This window comes from Stenella coeruleoalba (genome assembly GCF_951394435.1).
Source record: "Stenella coeruleoalba genome assembly, chromosome: 17".
Taxonomy (NCBI): Eukaryota; Metazoa; Chordata; class Mammalia; order Artiodactyla; family Delphinidae; genus Stenella; species Stenella coeruleoalba.
The window spans coordinates 9,413,092-9,439,015 of NC_137163.1; the positions used below are offsets into that span (position 1 = coordinate 9,413,092).

At 45.7% G+C, this 25,924-nt stretch overlaps 1 protein-coding gene across 2 annotated transcripts in view; it reads left to right on the forward strand.

The window, feature by feature from the left end:
- The window catches only part of ADCY8 (adenylate cyclase 8), a 218,569-nt gene that overhangs the window by 187,021 nt on the left and 5,624 nt on the right, over positions 1-25,924 (forward strand). For both annotated transcript variants that reach the window (XM_079901571.1, XM_079901572.1), the window contains 3 exons: positions 2,451-2,609; positions 12,560-12,706; positions 19,007-19,099. In XM_079901571.1, the coding sequence (XP_079757697.1) occupies positions 2,451-2,609; positions 12,560-12,706; positions 19,007-19,099 (399 nt within the window). The remainder of the gene's footprint in view (positions 1-2,450; positions 2,610-12,559; positions 12,707-19,006; positions 19,100-25,924) is intronic.

Genomic DNA, 25,924 nt, shown 5'->3' on the forward strand with positions numbered 1-25,924 from the left:
GAGAGGCCCGCGTACCGCAAAAAATGAGAACCTTCTCCTCGCCAACTAGTTGTTACCTTCAAATACAGCTCATAAAGCAAAGGCAGGGTAAATGCTTAATTCACCTATAAATTTTTTCCAAGTTTCCCAATAAGCTAGTTCCTGAGCATCATCGAGATGCGATCGATGAGGTTCTATGTTTTAAGTGCCACTATGAACTTTTGCATTTTAACGTATGTCTTTCATTTCGATCCATTGCAATTATTATTCTTATTAAAGTTCAACTTGCCATGTATTTGACAGTGGGGTGGTCTACGCCTTTCAACATAACCCCAGTCTCTGTTGACTACTTGCTTTCTGGTACCAAAAAATGTTCCAAGCTTGTACATTTTCCTCCCTAAATTTCAGCCTTTTCTGCAAAGAGTACAAGGTCCCTTTTGTAGGAATTGATATTTTGAAACCACAATCTGGACACTGGGATGATTCATTGCTACTAGGTTTTCGTTGTTTCTAGACCTTGATTTCAGTAGGCAGAGCCAGGAGATACATATAGATCATAAGTTCATAGTGATACCTTCCAGTTTTCATAGGACGCTAGGCTTTGGACTTAACCTCATCAATCTTATATCCGCATCTCCTTTTTCCCTTCCCCAAAATTCGAGTTCTCAGTGACACCAACACAGTTATTCACTTGCTTTATCCTATAATTCAGATACCATAATCTAACAATAATACTACAAACACCACCACCTACAAGGTGATTGTTATAAACGCTTTTAAGATTCTTGTTGCACTCTTTCTAGCCTCAGAGTATTTCTCCCTACGAATGTACCATCAAATTATTGTGTTAAAAGGCATTTGGAATAGTTCCTCTCTGTGTGGTTGTGCCTGTAGCTTCATTTGTTTGTTTGTTTGTTTTCACAGAGCTTTTAAAAAATCCATTTAGTTTTATAATTAAGTAAAATATTTGCATGATTCAAAAGTCACGTTTATAAAACAAGATACCATTTTAAAAGTTTAAATTCTATCCCAATTTCCCCTCCCTAGGCTTCCCTTCCTCATCTCATCGGTAATGATTTCTTACGGGTTTTTTACACCTCAATGTTTTAATAAATAAATTAAGAAATATATATATATGGAGAGAGAGATGTAGATATGTCCTTTCCTTAGATCAATAATGGCAAACTCTGCATGCATTTTTCCGCTTCAGAGGCAGCCCATCAAAGTACATACAGAGAAATATTCTTTGTTTCTTTTTATAGCTGTATATAATAGTTTATTCAACCAACAAAATGAACACTTGGATTGTTTCCAGCTTTTGCTATTACAAATTCTGCTGAATGAATAACCTTGCACCTCTGTTTTCTCATACTTTTGCCATCCACTGAGATTTGCACGTAAGAGAAAGAAAAGAGCTAGCTGAATTTCCTTAAGCCCTTGAATTCAGGGCATCTAACCATGTGTTTAATGGTGCAGAATACTGTTCATTTTAATAGTTAAAGTCTTTGAAATAATGACATTTCCCAAAGCTGTGGTAAGTATAGTTTGTGAAATTCTTTAGAAAGGAAGCTCTCCACTTTCCAATGAAAAGGGATGCTAGGACAAGAGGGAACTAATGGTTATTAAATACCTACTATGAGTCCCATGCTCTACCTATAACTTCCTAAATAATTCCTATTCCAAGCTTGCCTGGTCATGAGTGTTCATCCCAATTTTAGAGATGAGGGAACAGAGATGTAGGTACCAGGCCAGGTTACAGTGCTTGAATGTGGGACCAGGACTCTCGGCCATGTTGGTCTCACAACTAAATCCACTATCCTTCCATTATTAGCTCATACATTTCTTCCTTGTTGCCTCGACTGAGCTCAGACTCTAGAATTGGACTCTGGGGTTAAACTCAAATCCTGGCTTCCCCACTAATAAGTGTGTGACTTTGGTCAAGTGACTTCACCAGTTTGCTTCAGTTTTCTCACCTGTAAAATAAGGATCTATAATAATACCTTCCTATGAGGTTTGTTGTACGGATGAAAGGAGTTAATACGTGTATATTCCATAGAATAGTGCCTGGTACCATCCAAAAAGCACCATCTAAGTGTTAGCTGTCTTTATTATTGTAACTTATTTGTTGAGTCAACAAATAGTGACGGAACACCTTCCCTGTGCCAGGCACACTGCTACACGGTAAGGACGTGATGCTCAGCTGGTGAGAGGACCCCTGACCTCATAGCACTTACAGTACAGTGGAGGCCACAAACAATTACAAAATCATAGGTGCCGTAATCCTAGGAAGGGGAGGTACACGGCCCTATGAAATCTATCACATTCTGATCTCTTCATGTCAGGCAAAAGGCCTCCCGGAACGTTCAGCTCAGGCTCTATTTCGTCTGTCAGGGGTTCTGGAGAAGCCTTGTCCGCCTCCCACGTGTGTGTGCCTGAAAGCTTTCCTTCCCCTTCTGTCCCCTGAACCGCAGCTGGAGTACACAGCCCGCCTGGACTTCCTCTGGCGAGTTCAGGCCAAAGAGGAGATCAACGAGATGAAGGAGCTGAGGGAACACAATGAGAACATGCTCCGGAACATCCTGCCCAGTCACGTGGCCCGCCACTTCCTGGAGAAGGACCGCGACAATGAGGTGAGCCCAGGCTGGCCTGGCCCTGGAGGAAGGGTTGCCGCGGGAGGGCTGCGACTGGACACACTGGTCACTCATCCCAAGCTTGGGGAGGACTTCCCTGTCCTCCTGTGAGCCCGTGAGCGTGGAGGCCAGGCCAAGCACGTGGCGCCAGGCCACCCAAACTGTCCAGCACGGTGAGATGCACACACGGCCTCCCCAGCGTCCGGTACCTCACGTGTAGGATGGATGCAGTAAGATCTCCAGGGCAAGACTGAACTGGCATTTTAAAGTTTTATGCGTGTGTGTGTGTGTGTGTGTGTGTGTGTGTGTGTATAAAACAATTCCAGTTCGGGGTTATATAACCAAAAGGATTGAAAGTAGGGTCGCAAGGAGATATTTGCACATTCATAGTCATAGCAACACTATTTAAAACAGCCAAAAGTTGAAAGTGCCCAAGGGACAAATGGATAAGCAAAATGTGGTCTATACATAGAGTGGAATGTTATTCAGTCTTTAAAAAGAAGTAGAGACTTCCCTGGTGGCGCAGTGGTTAAGAATCCGCCTGCCAATGCAGGGGGACATGGGTTCGAGCCCTGGTCCGGGAAGATCCCACATGCCGTGGAGCAACTAAGCCTGTGTGCCACAACTACTGAGTCTGCGCTCTAGACCCCATGAGCCACAACTACTGAGCCCACGAGCCACAACTACTGAAGCCCGTGCGCCTAGAGCCCATGCTTCGCGACAAGAGAAGCCACTGCGATGAGAAGCCCGCGCACTGCAACGAAGAGTAGCCCCCGCTCGCCACAACTAGAGGAAGCCCGCATGCAGCAAAAAAGACCCAATGCAGCCAAAAAAATAAATAATTAATTAATTTTTAAAAAAGAAAGAAGTAAATTCTGACACATGCTACAACATGGATGAAGATTCCGGACACTAAAATAAGTGAGATATGGCTTAGCCTTTGACCACAAAAGGGCAGCTTTCTCTGAGCAAAGCAAACTAAACCTTCCAGGAATCTGAGTCACAACAAACATTCAAAAAATATTTATGAGGCACAGACTGTGGTATAGGCACCATGCCAGCCCCCTAAAAGGCTCTGGGACTCTCGTGGTGAATTAAATACACAAAGACTTGCCGTCATGTAGCTTATATTCAAGCGGGGGCAGACAGATAACAACCTAGTTCAGAAACACGTCGTGAGGGCACCTCACATTATGACGGGTGCTCTGATGGGTGAACAAAGACCACCTGCTGGTAGCAACTGGCCAGGGCAGGTGTGGTCGGGGGAGCCGCTCAGAGAAGGCCACGTCTGATCTGTGGCTGAATGATAGGAAGGACCAAGTCATACCAAGAGAGTGGGGAAGAGGCAGGACCGTCCAGGAAAGAGAGGACAGCACAAGCAGAGGCACCGGGCGAGGATGGGCTTGGGGTGAACAGGAAGGCCAGGGTAAGAAACTGTACCGGTTTCCCAAGGCTGTTACAGCAAATACCACAAACTGCATGGTGAAAAGCAGCAGAAGTGCATTCTCTCACAGTTCTGGAGGACAGAAGTCTGAAATCAAGGTGCCAACAGCAAGCTCCCTCTGAAGTCTCTAGGGAAGAATCCTTGCTCCTCTTCCAGCTTCTGGTGGCCCCCAGGTGCTCCTTGGCTTGTGGCCCCATCACTCTAATCTCTGCGTTGGTCACATGGCCTTCTCCCTCCTTATAAGGACATGTGTCCTCTCGTCTTATGAGGGCACTAATCATTAGATGTAGGGCTCTCTCTATGATAACATTTGCAAAGACCCTGTTTCCAAATAAGGGCACATTCTGAGGTTCTGGGTGGACATGAATTTGAGGGGTACACTATTCGACCCATTCCAAGGATGAAGAGTAGTGAGTGATATGAGGAAAGCCTGGGCCAGGGCCTGGCAGTCAGGTCTTATGGACTATAGCAGGGTTGGGGGCACCCTTTTAAGTGCTACGGGAACCTTTGGAAAATTCAAGTGTTCCCTAATCTGACTGGTTGCTGATAGAGTATGGATAAAAGGGTCACAAGACCAGAAGCCAGTTAGCAGACCCTAAAAGAGCCCAGGAAAGGGCCTGCTGAGGAGGCCTAGGATTTGGCAGTAAAATGGAGAGAAGTGGATGAATTCCAGGTACCTTTGCAAGTTGGAGTCAATAGGGCTCCATAATGGAGTGGATGTGGGAGATGAGAAATGGAAAAAAAAAAAAAAATCAAACCATGGGCTTCCCTGGTGGCGCAGTGGTTGAGAGTCCGCCTGCCGATGCAGGGGACACGGGTTCGTGCCCCTGTCCGGGAGGATCCCACATGCCGCGGAGCGGCTGGGCCCGTGAGACATGGCCGCTGGGCCTGCGCGTCCGGAGCCTGTGCTCCGCAACGGGAGAGGCCACAACAGTGAGAGGCCTGCGTACCGCAAAAAAAAAAAAAAAAAACAAACCATTTGGCTCACACTTTAACCACCTAGAAAAAGGTAACTCAAGAGGGAAGTGAAAGATGCCTTTAAATGCCTGAACAGTTATCCCAGGAGAGGGACTGTCCTTACGCAATGAGACTCCAGAGGGTGAACGGACAGTCCACAGGGGATATCTCTGTGCTCTGCGTCATGAGGAACCTTGCGATGATGGAGACCCGCAAGGGCGGGGCCCACATCAGCCTTGGTCACCGCTGGTCCTCGCGGCACAGTTTACCTCCCCTGTGGTCCTGCACGTTAAAGGTTTGTGGAAGAACTGGAATGGTGAGTTCCCTTGCTGAAACTTTCAAGTGGTGAGAGGAGAGCCCTTGCCCAGGATGCTACAAAGGCCAAGTCGGTTGTCTGGGAGACTGCACTAGGACCACCCTTCCAATATGGATTTTCAAACTAAGCTAAACAGGGGATGCAAAACCCACAGGACAAAGGTCACAAACTGGCCGCCTCTCAGACAATCTGATCAGCAAGCCAGCAGCTGGTTGATTGGTTGGCTTGCATGTTTGTTTTAATTGGTAGATCTGTTGCCTTTAGGCGTGGAATGGGCTCTCCAATGTATCCATCTTATCCTGACACTTATGTTACCTGCTGGTCCCCTGAAGACATTTGGGTTTGTGACCTTTGCCTTAGGGTAGAACTGGCGGAGACCTACAGCATTCATCTCCCATCCAAGCATCTGCAGGAAGACCAGTGGGAGAGGAGCCAAGGGCATGAGTCATGTGCTGCTTGAACGATCAGCTCTTGATGAACTCAGGCCCTTGAGAGTCTCTTGGATGTAGATGAGGGCACCAAACACCCTCAGCAGATGGAGTTCTCTGGAGCTGGGTTCAGGCCTGGTTTCCTTAAGGCCCCCTAAGGTCAGGGGATTTGTTACAAGAGCTTCTTAACAAAGCCAGGAAAGCAGAGAGAGTGTCGCTGTACATCAACCATGACCAGCAGACGGGGCAGATGAAACACTGGAGCCCTCAGAGGGAAGCCCCGAAAAGGCACGAGAGGAAAGCTCCTTTCAATCAAGACACCAAAACAAAGAGATATTTGGAACCAGTGGGGAAGAGCAAGAATGCACTGGCTTCATCCTGAAAGGAAGGAAACCAACCAGAGACGCCAAGACCCCAAGTCATCAGCTGTTATTCGGGCCCAGCCCCCTGGAGCAAAATAAGTGTCAGGTTCAGCCTTAATCCCATGTATAAGACATTTTCAGTAGAAAGTCTTGTCAGGCTTATTTGTGGCTTTGTAAATATTTAAACGGTTCATACTCGGCTAGGCTTAAACAGAGAAAAATTTCACATTGCCTGGAGAATGTACACATTATGATGTAATACCATTTTCTGAACACCTACTGTGTGCCAGGTACTAAGACAGGCAATGGATGAAAATGATCTTTCATTCTATTCACAACCATAAGAGGAGCATTCTGTCATCCCCACGTTAAGGATGAAGAAACTGGGGTTCAGAGAGGTCCGTGATGTTCCTCTATTTAAGCTATGGCTCTGATCCAGTCCCTCAGATTTCTTCCATCTGTGCCACGTTACCCCATTACTGTGCTGCTACCCATGCTGCCCCTGGGAGTCTGTCCCGATGAGGGAGTTTGTGCGTGTGTGTATGATGGTTATGGGAGGTGTCTGTGTGGCAGGACTTGTACTGTGTAGGTGTTCAGAAGCATTGAGATGTGTGTAAATAGGAATGTATGAGTGGAAAACTTCAGTGTTTGTATGTGTCTGTGTCTGTGTGTGTGTGTAGGACACACAGGCAGAGTAGTGTAAGATGTGAAGGGGTGACAGGCAGAGGCAGGACAGCTGTAGCCTGCAAGAACTCCCAATTTTGTGCTCTGTTTCCATAAGAGGCATTTTTATCTTCTCCTCTTGCTACAAACCTGAACTGTGATACAAACCTCTGAATATCTGATTAGGGGCCATTTGTGAGTTTGGGTTCCAGCTTTCATGGGGCAACAGCAGTGCCCGTGGATGCAGGCAATAAGGAGATAAGAATGATTATCCCTATTTCATCGATGAAGAAGCTGAGGTTCAGAGAAGTAAAAGAACTTGCCCAAGGTCACAAAGCTAGTGCGTAGTGAGCTGGAATTCAAGTCCAGGTATGTGTAACTTCAAAGCCGAATTTTGGTTTTTTTTCCCTCCATCTTGCTGTTAGGGCGTGAGTGGCAGAGAAGGGGGAGCAGTGACAAGAGGTGGCTCAAAGCATCCAAGCACAGGGCAGTGGACAGAGCCTCGCCCTCCGGAGCATCCTGTCTGAGTCTGTTCCAGGGCCAACCTCTGTGTCACCCACACAGAGGTCCTGGCAGCTTCTGTGGTACCACTGGACTTTTGGCTTAGAATAGCACTCACCACCCCAGGCAGGGACTTTCTTGCTGATAAGGCCAGCTGGGCTGGGTCATCCGTGTCAGGCAGGCTCTCGCTGAGTCCCAGGAAACCTGCTCACTCATCCTGGCTTATTAGACCTGCTGAAAGGACACTGACAAGGGCAGCTGTCTCAGGTGCTGGACAGTCCGCACAGCACAAATTCCATCTCTGCCACTAACCAGCTGTGTGACTTGGGGCGGCTTACCCAACCTCTCTGAGTCCATTTTGTCATCCAGCTGATGAGGAAATGATACCAACCTTGCTGAGTTGGTGTGAGAATTCAGCTGGGTAGGAGCACGGGAAGTGTCCAATGCAGCCGGCTGTGAGGGGGGCTCAGTAGAGAAAAGTCATTCGGTGCACCTGAGAGTCTGGTGCCTTGCATTCTGTCCTGGCTCTTCCTCTCACTATTTTGTGACCGTGAACAAGTGGTGAACCTCTCCGGACCTCATTTTCCTCATCTCCAAAGTAACAGTACTTCCCAACTGTATGTTACAACCTTTACATGTGTTATTGTGCGTAAAGGGCTCAAGTGGGGTTTGGCACATTTGACGAGCATCCCGGTTGTTGCTATTATTATTTCTGACAATTATGAGCCGTCATTACTTTTTCTACTTTTTCCCACTCCCAGCCCCACCTCTCACGCACTCATTCAGTCATTCGTCCAGCTAGGATTTCTTGAGGGCCAACCATGTGCCAGGAGTTAATTCTAGATCCTGGGGTTCAAACGGTGAACAAAGAAGACAAAGTCCTTTCTGTTATGAGGCACATGTTTTCCTGGGAAAACAGACGCATAAATATGTAACATAGAGCCTGGTAGTGCTAAGTTCTGCGAGGGTAGAAGAAGCTAAATAAGGGAACAGCATGTGTGAAGAGGGGGCATTTGCACTGGGGGGTCATGGAAGGCCTCTCTGAGGACATGACGTTTGAGTGGGGACCTGAGGATGCAATGAGGACAACAGTCTCAGAGATGGTTCCTCCCCTGCAGAGAGGTGGCTTAACTCAGTATAAGACACACAGGGCTTGGAATCAGCCAGGCTTGGGCCGGTGAAGGACTGGACTCTGCTTCCCTGTGCAAAGAGGAGACCAAAGTCTTCACCTTGGCTTCCGAGTGGGGGGCGGAGGGGGAAGCGTTCATACACTCAGAATCCTCTGCGAAGCCCAAACCTGTACATCCAGCCAGAGGCGGATGACGATAAAACAATAATAGCCTTCTATACTCATCAATCCCTCCCCAGTTTACAGTGTTTTTATCTTCTTTGAACCAAAAATAGAAAGAAACAGATGGCACACTCAGAGTGGTTGATTGGAGCAAGTCCATTGATGGGCACATCTTTAAAGGTGTGGGCAGGTGGCTGGAGCTCTCCCATGTGCCCCTCCAAGTCCCCCCACCCCCTTCCCCCTGCTGGCTTGGAGGGGGCGAGGCCGACCTGCATGGGCCACGTCAACGACCTTGCAAGCCCTCTGACACCCAGCTGGGGGTCATCAACGGGGGACACTGGGTAGAAGATCCGAGGGAGGGGGAAGGAGAATGAGGTCGTCTAATGTGCCTGGTGCCCTTATAAGAAGAGGAAATTAGGACACAGACACACATCCAAGAGACACCATATGAAGGTACAGGGAGAAGAAGGCCACGTGCAAGCCACGGGGAGCCCCCTCCGGAGGAACCAACCCTGCCAACACCTTGATCTTCGACTTCCAAGACCCCAGAGCTGTGAGAAAATAAACTGGTGATATTTAAGCCACCCAGTCTGTGACACTTCGTCACGGCAGCTTGAGCAAACTAATGCAATAGGACACTGAGTAAACAGAGGGTTTTTTCCCACCATATCACAGCCATTTGGAGGATGCGGTTCTGTAGGTTTGCTTATGCAGGTTCTTGCACCCATACAGCAGACAGTCAGACTCCTCCTGCAGTATCACTCCATTGTTCAAGGCCAAGGTGAATGGCCCAGCCTCAGAAAGCCATGTACCATTGCTCTGCTCCTTGGCTACAATCCGCAGCGCCCCGCAACCCAACCCAATCCAGCTGGTCACCAGCCACCTCTGCTCTTTTGTGGGTTTTTTGTTTGTTTTTTTGGTTTTTGGCGGTACGCGGGCCTCTCACTGCTGTGGCCTCTCCCGCTGCGGAGCACAGGCTCCGGATGCGCAGGCTCAGCGGCCATGGCTCACGGGCCCGGCCGCTCCGCGGCATGTGGGATCCTCCCGGACCGGGGCACGAATCCGCGTCCCCTGCATGGGCAGGCGGACTCTCAACCACTGCGCCACCAGGGAAGCCCCCACCTCTGCTCTTTTGAACAAGGACTAATGAAAGCATCTGTTCAGATCCATCTACACTTAAGCTCAAGTCAACTGATCGTGAATCAGGGACACCATCTTTCACCCAGGTGTGCAGAGTGAGGAAGACCCTGGACGTCTTTAGCTCCCTCTCTTCCGCCACCAACAGCATGATCCCAATGCCGTAACTCCTCCCTGTTCATCTTCCTTATCTGTGGAGTGGGTATAATCATCGTACCTACTTCACAGGGTAATTGCAAGGGCTAAAGCCTTGAATTCATGTGAAAGTGCTTCGTAAGCTTTAATGTTTCCTACACAGGCTAAGGAGTCGTTAACTCAACAAAACGTTGAATGTTTACCTCGTACCAGACCCTGTATAGGGCACGCATTACATTGCAGGCAGCCAAGCATACTAATTGGATGATTTGAAAGAACTAAGATATAAATGGCATGGAGTCTTTGCCCTTGCAGACTCCACACATAAAGGAAGAGATGGACATTTGAAAGCCAATAATGCAGGTGGTGAGGGCTCCGTGTAGAGTTACCCAGGTGCTGCCACAGCCCGAGTCAGCCTCCTGCCCCCATCGGTGAGTCTGGGAAGGTCTGTAGGAAGACAGGGTACCTAGGTGGCTAGTGAAGGCAGAAAACAAGAGTTAGCCTGGTTGGGGATGCTATTGCAAGGAAGGAAGGACGTATCCCATCCAGGGACAGATGGTAAAAAATGAAAGCATTGAAGCGTGTGCGTCCTCGTTTCGCTTCTTCCGGAAGCATACCTTCAGACAAAGATTCGAGTGCAAGTAATTTGCTTGGAAGTGGTCCCAGGAAGCCCACCCAGGTAGACAGGAGAGTAAGAAGGAAGGTCGGGAAAGGAAAGTAACCGTTAATGAGGCATTATCAGACTAGTTACCTCTGTGGGAGACTGGAGCTGAATCCCAGTGGAGAATTCGGACAATGGTGTAGAAAGCATCCCTCAGAGTTATCTGGCCCAAGGCGTGAAGTTGCTGAGGACTCTACACCTGTTCCCATCAGTCATTTGTTAAGAGCAGCTCCTGAGGGGGGCATTGATTTCCCGGAGCTTTCAGCCTGCAGCTCACGTGGGCAGAGTGCCCTCCAGTGGCCACAGAAAAACTCCATGCAAAGAAACGCAAGGGCTGGCTGACCGCCGGACCTTGGAAGAGAGAAAGCAGACCGGGCACGTACAGCATCCGCTACAGTGGGCACAAAAAGCACAAATGCTTCGGTGTTGCTGGGACACAAGGTCCCACACAGGGAACTGCAGGCAATGAAGCTGAAGAGACAGGAGGAGGGGAGTGCAGGAATATGTGAATATATGTCGTGGTCATGTGTCCCGAGGGCAGTGGGAGGGCTTTAAGAACAGGAGAGCCATGGTCAATATTGTATCATTGAAATATCACTCTGGCTGCCATATGGAAGATGACTTTGGATGAGATAAGACCAGTCCCGAACCCAGGACTAGGCTCTCACATTAATAGTCAAGGAGGAAAACAGGAAGGGCCTGATAGAAAGAAATGATGGGAGGGTTAGAAAAAAATATTTAGGCGACACAAAGAAACCCAGGCAGCCTTGGTCATTTGTTGAATCTGAATATAATGGGGAAGAAAGAGTCAAGGTTGACTCTGAGGGTTTCTAACTTTGACGACCTGTCAATGCTAGTGCCACCAACTGAGTCAGAGAATGAAGTATCAGGAACAGTTCTAGGTGGAGAGGAGATGCATTCAGGTGCAGCATTTATGATCTGAGGAGTGCAAGGGCAGCCCAGCATGAGACACAGGAGCTTGAAGCCCAAGGACAACCGACTTGGAAATAGGATTTGAGAGACTCACACATGAAAGGCTGAGAGTGAACGAGATAGCCCAGGGAAGGATGTCAACTTTGAACCACGCAGTGAGTCAAGGACAGAACCGTAGCAATCACCAACATTTAAGACAGTAGATAAGCAAAAAATAAATCCTTGAAGGGGCCAGGCACAAGGAAAACAGATGCGGTATAACTAGAAAGTCAGGAGACTTATGAACTTGGCTGTGATCACCACACCAATCTGCAAGAGCGTCCAGGAAGACTTGGACAGGGCTTCGTGTAGAGGTTTTCCCATTTTGTCTGGCAGTCTGACCTGCTCCAGTTTCCTTTCGTTTCAGCCTGAGATGTGAATGGACATGGAGAAAAGTAGGAACAGGCAGTGGAGAAAACTAGTTTGAGAAGTATGGATGAGAATGAAGAGAGATAGGCTGGTAGTCAAGTGTCTGCAGGCTCCAGGGCACCTTGTACTTTTTCTTATAGGAGACACTTACAGGAAGTGGAGGAGGAGAGGAGAAAGAAAGAAGAAAGAAAAGGATCCACTGTAGGAGGACGTTGCTGAAGAAGTTAGAGGGGGATCGAGAGATGAGGAAGAAGCATTGATCTTCATCAGGAGAAGGGAAAATGCATTGTCTGGAGTTGAAGCAGAGGAGATGAAAATACAGTGAACTACCTGATTGTATGAGTTTGGAACGTGAGAGCCTCAGAGACAAGATCATCTTCTGAGGGGAATCAAGCGGACAGTGAAGTTAAGGAGAGTGGTGTGTGTTGGGACTAGCCACTGGGGAGAACAGAAAAGGAAGCTGACCGAGGACAAAAGGATGGGCAGGTGGAACTCTGAGCCCAACTGAGGCCGGAGACCATGAATTTTCAATGGTTGCAGCCCACATGGTGACGACGCTAAGGTGTCGATGAGATGATGTCAGAGCCCCCATTCTCTGTCCTCTCTGTGGGTACCTGTGCATGCCTTCAGGGGCAGGTACACATGGGGAGCGTCACTGCAGACCCTCACCTCTGATGACTGTTTCTGACTCCCTCTGTGTGTCTCTCTGTCCAGGAGCTGTATTCTCAATCCTATGATGCCGTTGGGGTGATGTTTGCCTCCATCCCAGGGTTTGCAGACTTCTACTCTCAGACTGAAATGAACAACCAAGGAGTGGAATGCCTACGCCTGCTGAATGAGATCATTGCCGACTTCGATGAGGTAAACAGAAGCCTGAGAAATTTACAATCACAAATAAGCATCATGTTGTCGTAGCATTGTGTTGTTCATTGTAACCGATTTCTGCACTTAAAGAATTCCAGACTGCATTGTAAACACAAACAGGTATCATCTAATTTCGTTAACACAATTATCACACAAGATAAACCCTGTCGTTGCTCCTGGAGGATCAGGAATGTGAGCTTCAAAGAGGTTAGAAACTTAAGCCAATGTCACATAACTAGCAAATGGCAAAACCAGGACTTGATCGGAGGCCAGTGCTGTGCAGGCACCGGCATCACAGAGACTGGGCACTGATGGGGACATTTCTCCATCTGCTCAAATTACGATAAAACCATCAATTAGCATTTGGTCAGAGACCTAATCAAAATATAAACATACCCCAGATGGTACTTTCTTCTTCCAGTTTCCAGGAACAAGGGGGATACTCATGCTGAACTTTATTTACATCAATAGACTTAGCAGGAGTGGGTCTCTTCCCCTCTTCACACCCCAGCTTGAAGTAGGACACCTGTGTCCATCCACATGCCTAAACCTGAGATGGGAGGTTAGTGAGTGATTGAGAAAATGCCAGGGAAGAAGCCAAGCAAAAAGGTAGGTTCAGCTAACGTCTAGCATCCTCAGCCTGATTTCCCAGGGAGCGCAGGAATATAAGTGGTACCACAGAGTGGTTGCCACTGAGTCAAGCCTTTTGTACACCTGTATTGGTCAGCCATTGGCCATGGGCTGCCCTGGTGGGTAGGTGTGATCTCCCAGGCATCGCCAGCCAGGGGGCTTCCAGGGCTCTTCCCGAAGAATGGGTACAGCAATACATTGTCAGCAGCCAGCCCTGACGGCACCCTGGAGGATGACCCCATAAAGGAGAGCTGAGTTGGGTACCAACGGCATCTACTCCATCACCCTAGACAAAGTTCTCTCCCTTAATCCCCACCTTCCATCTAGACAGTCCTGTGGAGTCCCCTCACCACCTCACAGTCAAAGCTGCCCTTATCTTGCTTTAGGCCATATCGTTTCTCACCTGCATGACCACAGTCGTCTTACCATTCACCCTCCTGCATCCGACCATCACCAACCACCAAAAGCTGGAGTATTTTGTCACATTCCTTTGAAACCCAAAACCCATTGGTGTCTCCCTTTGCCAGTTCCTCAGAAGGCCACCGAGGCTTTGCACTTACTGCTCCTGTATCCTCTCCAGCCTTACCTCCCGCCATATGCCACCTGGTCCACCATCCAGCACCATCTCCCTACTTAGAAGCCATCACAAGCCCACCTGGCAGTTTCACATACTGCTCTTTCCGCCTAGAAATGATGCCACCTTCACCATACCCCGTCCTCTCTCCCTGGCTCCACAGCCAGCAGAAAACCTAGTACTCATTTAACAGTCCATTCAAACATCATCTCTCCTTGTGAGGCCTCTTCTAATCCCCCCCTCTACCCAGGTAAACGTTGTCACCCTTTTTTCAATGAAAAACTTACACTCTGAAAACTCCTCCTTCATAGAGCATGAAACCCTTCAGTTTACAAATCTGCCTCTTAGTTCTGGGGCAGAGACCCCTCTTACTAATCTCCACAGGTGTCTACCACATGTTGACTTTTTCCATATATAACATTTAGTTGTTGTTTATCCCTCACACCAAATCCACAGGGTAGGAATTATTAGCCTTCATTTTATAAATAAGCGAAGCTGAGATTCAGAGACACCAAGAGGGCCCACTGTCACACAGCACTAAGTGGCAAAGCCAAGTTTTGAACCCAGGTCCGCCATACTGTTTGGATTTTTAATCACCATGTGCGTTGATCTTCACTTAACTGGCATTTCATGGTGCTGGTTTTGGAGTCATAAACTCAACAATGGCCGTTTTAGTTGTCCTAGGAATGAGGATGGGAGTCAAGATAAATAAGACACAGTCACTTCTTGCCTTTCATGGATTCACAGTCCAGTGAGAGACAGAGTGACTACGAGTTCCCTTTACACAAGGAGTCAGTGGTAAGTACACGTGTATAGAGGGCCTTTCAATGTGGAGAATGGAGGGTGATTCTGTGGTAATGGTACTTTTATCCCATTCTCTGTGCTAAGCCATTAACTCGTGAAGATAAAAATTATACTCTTGGGCTTCCCTGGTGGCGCAGTGGTTGAGAGTCCACCTGCTGATGCAAGGGACACGGGTTCGTGTCCCGGTCCGGGAAGATCCCACATGCCGCGGAGTGGCTGGGCCCGTGAGCCATGGCCGCTGAGCCTGCGCGTCCAGAGCCTGTTCTCCGCAACAGGAGGGGCCACCACAGTGAGAGGCCCACGTACCGCAAAGAACAAAAAAAAATTATACTCTTATGTATTCTGTTAAGTCCCCAGGCCCTCCTACTGTGCCTAGAACATAAGAGATGCTTATAGCAGATGCTCACTAAAGTGACTAGTCAACTAATTAACTCATAGGAGACAGAAACCATCTGGCAAATAGTAAGGTGATGGTGGGCTAGTCCGATCCAAAACATACTTCCAAATTTTTTTTTTTTTGCGGTACGCGGGCCTCTCACTGCTGTGGCCTCCCCCCGTTGCGGAGCACAGGCTCCGGACGCGCAGGCTCAGTGGCCATGGCTCACGGGCCCAGCCGCTCCGCGGCACGTGGGATCTTCCCAGACCGGGGCACGAACCCGTGTCCCCTGCATCGGCAGGCGAACTCTCAACCACTGCGCCACAAGGGAAGCCCCCCCAAATTTTTTTTTTAAATAACTCTAGTAAAAAGCTCAATCTGACTGAAGGTTGAGACGTCAAGCTTTGTTTTATTTTAAAATCTATAGCACCGCATATCCCCAAAATTCTCACTTCCATGTTTTTAAACTGAAATAAATAAATGTGAAGTAAGTCTGTATCTTGGTGGCCCAAACTGTATCGATAGATACCCTGGAGTCTTCCCAATAAAGCGATGGGGGGGAGCGCCCCTAGTGGTAGAGATGGGTGTTTGCAGAGGGAAGTAGGAGAGGCTTAGAGAAGGAATTGGTCCAGGAAGCTGAGCTCTAGACCAGGAGGAGGAAAAAGGAGAGATGGGAAGAGCTGAAAGAGGAGAGAGAGGAGAAGCAGGGACGAGAAGGAGGAAGAAAAAGAAGAGGGGCAAAGGGGAGGAAGAAGAAGAGAGGAAGCAGAGGAGAAGGAAGAAAGAAGAGAATGTAATCAACAGGAAGGGGAAAAAAAAAGGCTTTCCCTGGCTTGCCAACCCCAAGCACTGTCAGCCTTTCTCACGTGGGTCCTTGGGTCACCCAGACCTGCCTTCTTTCTTTGGGTCAAAAGAGACCCTCTAGATTCTGCCCTCACTAAGCTCCAGCCAGACCCCCTTCAGTAACCATACTGCTCTTCTTGCTGATGCAATTGCCACAGGAACTTGGCTCCGAGGAAGGCTGAACATTGCCCGGAGCACATGCTCCAGGACTGGGTCTGCAACAGCCCAGCACCAGGGCTCCTCAACCCCCACCCCCGCCCCGGCCTCTTCGAAGGCTGAAGAGCCCTCTCACGTCTCGGGTCTCCACACGGACTAGAGGGTGAACAAGGGGCTGATTAGAAGCCCCACTATGACTCCAGAGGCTTTTAGCTAGAGAGTGGATAAAGTTGCCGTGTGGTTAGTCAATGAAATAGCGAAGCCTCTTGCTGCCTCCTGATCAACTTCTGAAGAGGAGGTAGCTTTGCCTGGACCTGAAGCTGGCCCTCACCCAAGTAGCTCCGAAGAGGAGAGGAAGGAAGAGTTTCCCCTTCCCCCAGGACCCTGGGGAAGTGCAGCTGTAAGCGGGCAGAGGGAGGCAGGTGGGCAGCCAAAGGCATGTCTGGATGCCCCTGCCAGCCCTTTCCGTGCTCCCCACCTCCTACTACACAAGCTCCACTGCTAGAAAAACCCCCCTCACTCTTCACAACTGAAATTGGAAATCACTCACGCAGGGAAGCGGTCCCAGGTGCTCCAGATTTTATCAAAATCATCCATCCTCTTTATTCCTACTCCCGGTATGTTTCCACCATAAACTTTACTAAAACTGAGCTAGGACACCTGTTAGTGTGATGATTTATCTAACATCGGACACCCCTGCCTGGGCTGTTGGTTCCGTGATGGCTAGGACCTCATGTGTCTTGTTCATCAGACATTGTAGAAGCTCAGCCAGTAGTTGCTGAATTAGCTTCCCACGGCTGCTGTAACAAATGACCACAAAGTTAGTGGCTGGAAATAACAGCAATTCATCCTCTTATAGATTCGAGGTCAGAATCCAGAATGGATCTCACAGGGCTAATCAAGGTGTCAGCAGGGCAGTGTTGCTTCCGGAAGCTCCAGGGGAGAATTCTTTCTTTGCCTTTTCCAGCTTCTAAAGGCCCCCATCCTGCTTGGCTTGTGGCACCTTTCTCTGTCTTTAAAGCCAGCAATCATATCACTCTGACTTCTGCTTGCTCCGTCACATCTTCTCTGCCTCCTGCCTTCCTCTTTCACTTACAAGAACCCTTGTGATTACCTTGAGCCCGTTACTGAGTCCAAGCTCATGCTGCTTGCCACACGACAGGCCAATAAATGGAGAGACGAGTTGCTGGGACAAGAAATAGCAACTTTATTCAGAAAGCCAGCAGACAGAGAAGGTGGTGGACTAGTGTCCTAAAGAACCATCTTGCCTGGGTTTGGGTGCTAGTTTCTTTTATAGAAGAAAGAGGGGGAAGTAAGGAGGCAAAGTAAAAAGAAAAGAAAGCAGTACGTTGTTACATATGTCCTGGTTCCCGCCAGACTCCGGAGGGCATGTGTTAATTTCCTCTTTCCTGCAGCCGTTCATAGGTGGGCCTGGTCAGGATGTTTCCTGTGAGCTTAAAGTAAGGTATTTTAGCTTAACCCTCAGGCATGAGAGGCAGTGTTCCTGGAGATGGGCCATTATGTATACTTTAAGCCTATAGGCAGCATCACTTTAGTGATTAACTTATAGCAAAAGCAATAGAATACAAAGGTTAAAGTAAAAGAAACGGATCTGATATGGAGTCATATTTGTTCTTCCCTATTACAAGCCCACACAGATAACCCAGGAAATTGCCCCATCACAAAATCATTCACTTAATCACATCTGCAATGTCCTTTTTACTACGTAGGGTAACATATCCATAGGTTCCAGGGACTAAGACATGGACTTTTGAGGTGGGGGGACAAGCAGAGAGAGCATTATTCTCTTAGCACAGTTGCTAAATAAGAGACCAAGGTTTCCCTTCCTTGGCATTAAAATCCAAACTGCAGGTGAGGATGGAGGAAATGGCAAGGATGGTACCCATTCTTCCATACAGGTATTCATCCATCCCTACTGTGTGCTAGGCTCTGTCTAGGTGCTGAGTAGTAAATACGACAGGCAAAAATACCTGCCTCCAGGAATTTTACATTTTAGTAGGAAAGATGACAATATATAAACACAGTCAGGGATAAGTGCTAAGGAGAGAAGACAAAGCAGGAAGAAGATGAGAATATGTATGTGGGGACAGGATATTGTGTTCGGTTTTGCATGGGGTGATCAGTAAGACCCCACTGGGATGACACTTGAGGAAAGACCTGGAAGAGGTGAGGGATGAGCCATGTAGTTGTCTGAAGGAAGAGCGTCCCAACAGGGGAACAGCAAATGCAAAGGTCCTGAGGCAGAAACAGGCTTGGCTTGTTAGGATGAGCAAGGAGGTCAGTGTGCCTGGAACAGGGTGAGCGAAGGGGACAGGGCATGGCAGGTCTTTCAGGGCATGGTGAAAACTCTGGCTTTGACCCTGAGTAGAACGGGAAGCCACAGAGCAGGGACATGGTCTGACTTCCATTTAAACAGGATTACTCTGGCTGCCATGCTGGGAGTGTGGAGGTAAAGACTGGGATTAGGTACGTTATTGCAATACAATAACCAGGTGTAAACTAATGGTGGCTTAGACCAGGGTACTGGCAGGAAATGCTAAGATTTTTACATGCATGCTGAGAGTAAAGCCAAAAGGATGTGTTGATGGATTTGGGAATATTGGCAATTTTTTCTTTAAACTAATAAGATAGCTTTGTTTATTTCAAAGATTCTTAGAAACAGATCTAAGAGTATCTGGTCACACCCACCTCGGCACTTGGCACTTAGCAGGTGCTCAATAGATATCTGTTGAGAGCCTGAATGTTTGATTCTCAGAGAGAAAAGTGGCTACCTCAAGGATGCCAAACCATTCCGAGGTGGTCCTCACTGTGAGCCAGGGGCCTGTTTCCAGGAGCCCCAGGCTGCCGGGAGCACAAATACCAGGACTGACACTGTTGCCTGAATCTGTTTCAGCTGCTTGGTGAAGACCGGTTTCAAGACATTGAAAAGATTAAGACCATTGGCAGCACCTACATGGCTGTGTCGGGCCTGTCACCTGAAAAACAGGTAAAGGAATGCTTTGGACTCAGCCACAGCCTATGGCAGGGACCTTACTCTGGTCAGGTTGCTGAAGGTGGTGGAGCTGATATCACCAGGAAATCTGAGGACAGGTAGGGAGAAAATCCGATGAAGTGGATATTCTAGGCGTGTGCGGTACCTGTGCTCCTGAGGTAAGCGGGGTCTGCTGGGTGTACTGATGCTTCCTTATGATGGAGAAGCCTCTAGTCTTCATTCTGAACCTCGCTGTTCACTAGATGAACAAAATCAGGACCAAGAAATACCCTGGTATGATTTAATTGTAGGTGTTACTAAACCCCTGATCCCAGCCTGTTTTATTCTTACTTTTGTTTTCTCCTCCAAAAGTAGTAATAATAATAGCTCTGCTTTTCTGAGAGGTGACTGTGCCAGACACTAGTGTTAAGTGGGAAACTAGCACCCACCTTCCAGGGCCCATGGCTGAATTACCTGAGATAGAGTCATGCTGGCCACACAAAGTCTTGCACCTGGTAGGTCCTCCATAAGTGCTCTATGGAAATGGGCATAAGCGGCCAGGGAGAGGAATCCTCATTCCTCCTCATTCTTCTTTGCTCACTTTACAACTAAAAACCTAGAACTATTCCAAGACTATCTGAGAAGAAACGCTTTATAGTCATTAGGTACATGTGCACATCACTCTGCCACAGGGGTCCAGAAACACATCCCCCAGGCCAAATCCAGCCCACCATCTGTTTCTTTGTTGGTTTGTTTTTTGTTGTTGTCAACATGCAGTTTTATTTTCTGAGGCAAATCACTTAACCTCTTTAAATTGAAACATTCTTATGAAATGCAAGCGTTGTCTAGTTGAACTCTATAGGTGTGCCAGTAACTCAGGACCCAAAGATGAATAAATCATATTTTGCCCTTATATTAGTCACAGCCTAGGGACTGGCAGAGATGTAAATTAACAGTTGCAGGCCAGTGTGCAGTCTAAGCTAAAAAATGCAAGCAAAGAGTTGGGAGAGCAAAGAAGTATAATAATATAGAGAGAGTGACCTAAGTGCTTCCAAATTACAAAAAGGATTGGTGATATTTTTGCCTCTAATAACAAATTTCATTGCAAATTGCTACACATTTCAAATCCTATACCAAGAAAATTTGAAGTATCTCTTTTCAGAAATGGTCCTCTCAAATAGACACACGAATATTCTAGGTATTACCATTATGCCATATCTTTACAGGCACAGCATGTATGTAATAGTACTATCTATTGAAGACTTGGTTAGTCCTGCTTAGTAAATGTTTAACAGTTAGGGAGAGCTAAATCATTATACAACAAGTTCATTAAAATGACTTTATTATTATGGTAAAGAATCTGAGCTTTGTCAAATATTTCCAGTGTTAAAAATATACAAATAGGTTTATATTTTACAATAAAATACTATCAAAAAGTAATGACAGTTAAATCAGTTCTTAAATGGTGGGCATGGTTAGAATTTGTAGAAAGGAAGTGAAATGTGATCAAAAAGGGAATTGTGGAGGACATTCAAGATGGTGGAAGAGTAAGACGTGGAGATCATCTTCCTCTCCACAAATACTCAAAAATACATTTACATATGGAACAACTACTGCAGAACACCTACTGAACGCTGGCAGAAGACCTCAGACTTCCCAAAAGGCAAGAAACTCCCCACGTACCTAGCCATGTGGCTGACAGGTTCTTGGTGCTCCGGCCGGGTGTCAGGCCTGAGCCTCTGAGGTGGGAGAGCTGAGTTCAGGACATTGGACCACCAGACACCTTCCGGCTCCACGTAACATCAATTGGCGAGAGCTCACCCAGAGATCTCTCTCTCAATGCTAAGACCCAGCTCCGCTCAACAAACAGCAAGCCACAGTGCTGGAGAACCCTATGCCAAACAACTAGCAAGACAGGAAGACAACCCCACCCATTAGCAGAGAGGCTTCCTAAAATCATAATAAGTTCACAGACACCCTAAAACACACCACTGGACGTGGTCCTGCCCACCAAAAAGACAAGATCCAGCCTCATCCACCAGAACACAGGCACCAGTCCCCTCCACCAGGAAGCCTACACAACCCACTGAACCAACCTTACCCACTGGGGTCGATAGCAAAAACAATGGGAACTATGAACCTGCAGCCTGTGAAAAGGAGACCCCAAACACAGTAAGTAAAGCAAAATGAGAAGACAGAGAAATACACAGCAGATGAAGGAGCAAGGTAAAAACCCACCAGACCAAACAAATGAAGAGGAAATAGTCAGTCTATCTGAAAAGGAATTCAGAGTAATGATAGTAAAGATGATCCAAAATCTTGGAAATAGAATGGGGAGAATACAAGAAACGTTTAACAAGGACCTAGAAGAACTAAAGAGCAAACAAACAATGATGAACAGCACAATAAATGAAATTTAAAATTCTCTAGAAGGAATCAATAGCAGAATAACTGAGGCAGAAGAACGGATAAGTGACCTGGAAGATAAAACAGTGGAAATAACTACAGCAGAGCAGAATAAAGAAAAAAGAGTGAAAAGAATTGAGGACAGTCTCAGAGACCTCTAGGACAACATTAAACACACCAACAGTCGAATTATACGGGTCCCAGAAGAAGAAGGGAAAAAGAAAAGGACTGAGAAAATATTTGAAGAGATTATAGTTGAAAACTTCCCTAATATGGGAAAGGAAATAGTCAAGTCCAGGAAGTGCAGTGAGTCCCATACAGGATAAATCCAAGAAGAAACACGCCATGACACATATTAATCAAACTATGAAAAATTAAATACAAAGAAAAAATATTAAAAGCAGCAAGGGAAAAGCAACAAATAACATACAAGGGAATCCCCATAAGATTAACAGCTGATCTTTCAGCAGAAGCTCAGCAAGCTAGAAGGGAGGGGCAGGACATATTTAAAGTGGTGAAAGGGAAAAACCTACAACCAAGATGACTCTATCCAGCAAGGATCTCATTCAGATTCGACAGAGAAATTAAATCCTTTACAGATAAGCAAAAGCTAAGAGAATTCAGCACCACCAAACCAGCTTTACAACAAATGCTAAAGGAACTTCTCTAGGCAGGAAACACAAGGGAAGGAAAAGACCTACAATAACAAACCCAAAACAATTAAGAAAATGGTAATAGGAACATACATATCGATAATTACCTTAAATGTAAATGGATTACGTGCTCCAACCCAAAGACATAGTCTGGATGAATGGATACAAAGACAAGACCTGGATATATGCTGTCTACAAGAGACCCACTTTAGACCTAGGGGCACAAACAGACTGAAAGTGAGGGGATGGAAAAAGATATTCCATGCAAATGGAAATCAAAAGAAAGCTGGCATAATAATTCTCATATCAGACAAAATAGACTTTAAAATAAAGACTATTACAAGAGACAAAGAAGGACACTACATAATGATCAAGGGATCAATCCAAGAAGATATAACAATTGTAAATATTTATGCACCCAACATAGGAGCACCTCAATACATAAGGCAAATGCTAACAGCCACAAAAGGGGAAATTGACAGTAACACGATAATAGTAGGAGACTTTAACACCCCACTTTCACCAGTGGACAGTTCAACCAAAATGAAAATAAATAAGGAAACACAAGTTTTAAATGACACATTAAACAAGATGGATTTAACTGATATTTATAAGACAGTCCTTCCAAAGACAACAGAATACACTTTCTTCTCAAGTGCTCATGGAACATTTTCCAGGATAGATCATATCTCCGGTCACAAATCAAGCCTTGGTAAATTTAAGAAAATTGAAATCGTATCAAGTATCTTTTCCAACCACAATGCTATGAGACTAGATATCAATTACAGGGAAAAAATCTGTAAAAAATACAAACACATGGAGGCTTAACAATACACTACTAGATAACCAAGAGATCACTGAAGAAATCAAATAGGAAATAAAAAAATACCTAGAAACAAATGACAACCCAAAACCTATGGGATGCAGCAAAAGCAGTTCTAAGAGGGAAGTTTATAGCAATACAATCCTACCTCAGAAAACGAGAAAAATCTCAAATAAACAACATAACCTTATACCTAAAGCAATCAGGAGAAGAAGAACAAGAAAACCCCAAAGTTAACAGAAGGAAAGAAATCATAGAGATCAGATCAGAAATAAATGAAAAAGAAATGAAGGAAACGATCACAAAGATCAATAAAACTAAAAGCTGGTTCTTTGAGAAGATAAACAAAATTGATAAACCATTAACCAGACTCATCAAGAAAAAAAGGGAGAAGACTCAAATCAACAGAAGTAGAAATGAAAAAGGAGAAGTAACAACTGAAACTGCAAAAATACAAAGGATCATGAGAGATTACTACAAGCAAATATATTCCAATAAAATGGACAACCTGGAAGAAAAGGACAAATTCTTAGAAAAACACAGCCTTCCGAGACCGAACCAGGAAGAAGTGGAAAATATCAACAGACCAATCACAAGCACTGAAATTGAGACTGTGATTAAAAATTTCCAACAAACAAAAGCCCAGGACCAGATGGCTTCACAGGCAAATTCTATCAAACATTTAGAGAAGAGCTAACACCTATCCTTCTCAAACTCTTCCAAAATATAGAAGAGGAAGGAACACTCCGAAACTCATTCTATGAGGCCACCATCACCCTGATACCCAAACCAGACAAAGATGTCACAAAAAAGATAACTACAGGCCAATATCACTGATGAACTTAGATGCAAAAATCTTCAAGAAAATACTAGCATACAGAATCCAACAGCACACTTAAAGGATCATAGACCATGATCAAGTGGGATTTATCCCAGGAATGCAAGGATTCTTCAATATACACAAATCAATCAATGTGATACACCATATTAACAAACTGAGGGGTAAAAACCATATGATAATCTCAGTAGATGCAGAAAAAGCTTTCAACAAAATTCAACACCTATTTATGATAAAAACTCTCCAGAAAGCAGGCATAGAGGGAACTTAACCTCAACAAAATAAAGGCCATATATGACAAACCCACAGCCAATATTGTTCTCAATGGTGAAAAACTGAAACCATTTCCACTAAGATCAGGAGCAAGACAAGGTTGCCCACTCTCACCACTATTATTCAACTTAGTTTTGGAAGTTTTAGCCACAGCAATCAGAGATGAAAAAGAAATGAAAGGAATCCAAATCAGAAGAGAAGAAGTAAAACTGTCACTGTTTGCAGATGACATGATACTATACATAGAGAATCCTAAAGGTGCTACCAGAAAACTACTAGAGCTAATCAATGAATTTGGTAAAGTAGCAGGATACAAAATTAATGCACAGAAATCTCTGGCATTCCTATACACTAGTGATGAAAAATCTAGAAGAGAAATTAAGGAAACCCTCCCATTTACCATTGCAACAAAAAGAATAAAATACCTAGGAATAAACCTACCTAAGGAGACAAAAGACCTGTATGCAAAAAACTATAAGACACTGATCAAAGAAGTTAAAGATGATACAAATAGATGGAGAGATATACCATGTTCTTGGATTGGAAGAATCAACATTGTGAAAATGACTATAGTATCCAAAGCAACCTACAGATTCAATGCAACCCCTACTGTACTACCAATGGCATTTTTCCCAGAACTAGAACAAAAAATTTCATAATTTGTATGGAAACACAAAAGACCCCGAATAACCAAAGCAATCTTGAGAAAGAAGAATGGAGCTGGAGGAATCAGGCTCCCTGACTTCAGACTATACTACAAAGCTACAGTCATCAAGACAGTATGGTACTGGAACAGAAACAGAAATATAGGTCAATGGAACAAGAGAGAAAGCCCAGAGATAAACCCACGCACATATTGTCACCTTATTTTTGATAAAGGAGGCAAGAATATACAATGGAGAAAAGGCAGCCTCTTCAATAAGTGGTGCTGGGAAAACTGGACAGCTACATGTAAAAGAATGAAATTAGAACACTCCCTAACACCATACACAAAAATAAACTCAAAATGGATTAAAGACCTAAATGGAAGGCCAAACACTATCAAACTCTTAGAGGAAAAAATAGGCAGAACACTCTATGACATAAATCACAGCAAGATCCTTTTTGACCCACCTCCTAGAGAAATGGAAACAAAAATAAACAAATGGACCTCATGAAACTTAAAAGCTTTTGCACAGCAAAGGAAACCATAAACAAGACGAAAAGACAACCCTCAGAATGGGAGAAAATATTTGCAAACGAAGCAACTGACAAAGGATTAATCTCCAAAATATACAAGCAGCTCATGCAGCTCAATATCAAAAAACAAACAGCCCAATCCCAAAATGCGTAGAAGACCTAAATAGACATTTCTCCAAAGAAGATATACAGATTGCCAACAAGCACATGAAAGAATGCTCAACACCACTACTCATTAGAGAAATGCAAATCAAAACTACAATGAGGTATCACCTCACACCGATCAGAATACCCATCATCAAAAAATCTAGGAACAATAAATGCTGGAGAGGGTGTGGAGAAAAGGGAACACTGTTGGTGGGAATGTAAATTGATACAGCCACTATGGAGAACAGTATGGAGGTTCCTTAAAAAACTAAAAATAGAACTACCATATGACTCAGCAATCCTGTTAGACCTGCGCGGTCTCCTAGGACTTTCGACTCGCCCAGGAAACAACAAGAGTCGGAAGTCGATGCAAAACGCAAGAGGTTTATTGAAGGCCGGTGCACCGGGGTTCCTCGGTCCTCACGCAGGAGGTCGAAGAAGGAACCCTGTCGGGCGCGAATATGTCAGTTTTATAGGTTCCCACTTCCCCGTATGTAAATTATAGATTTGGTTGAGTTCTC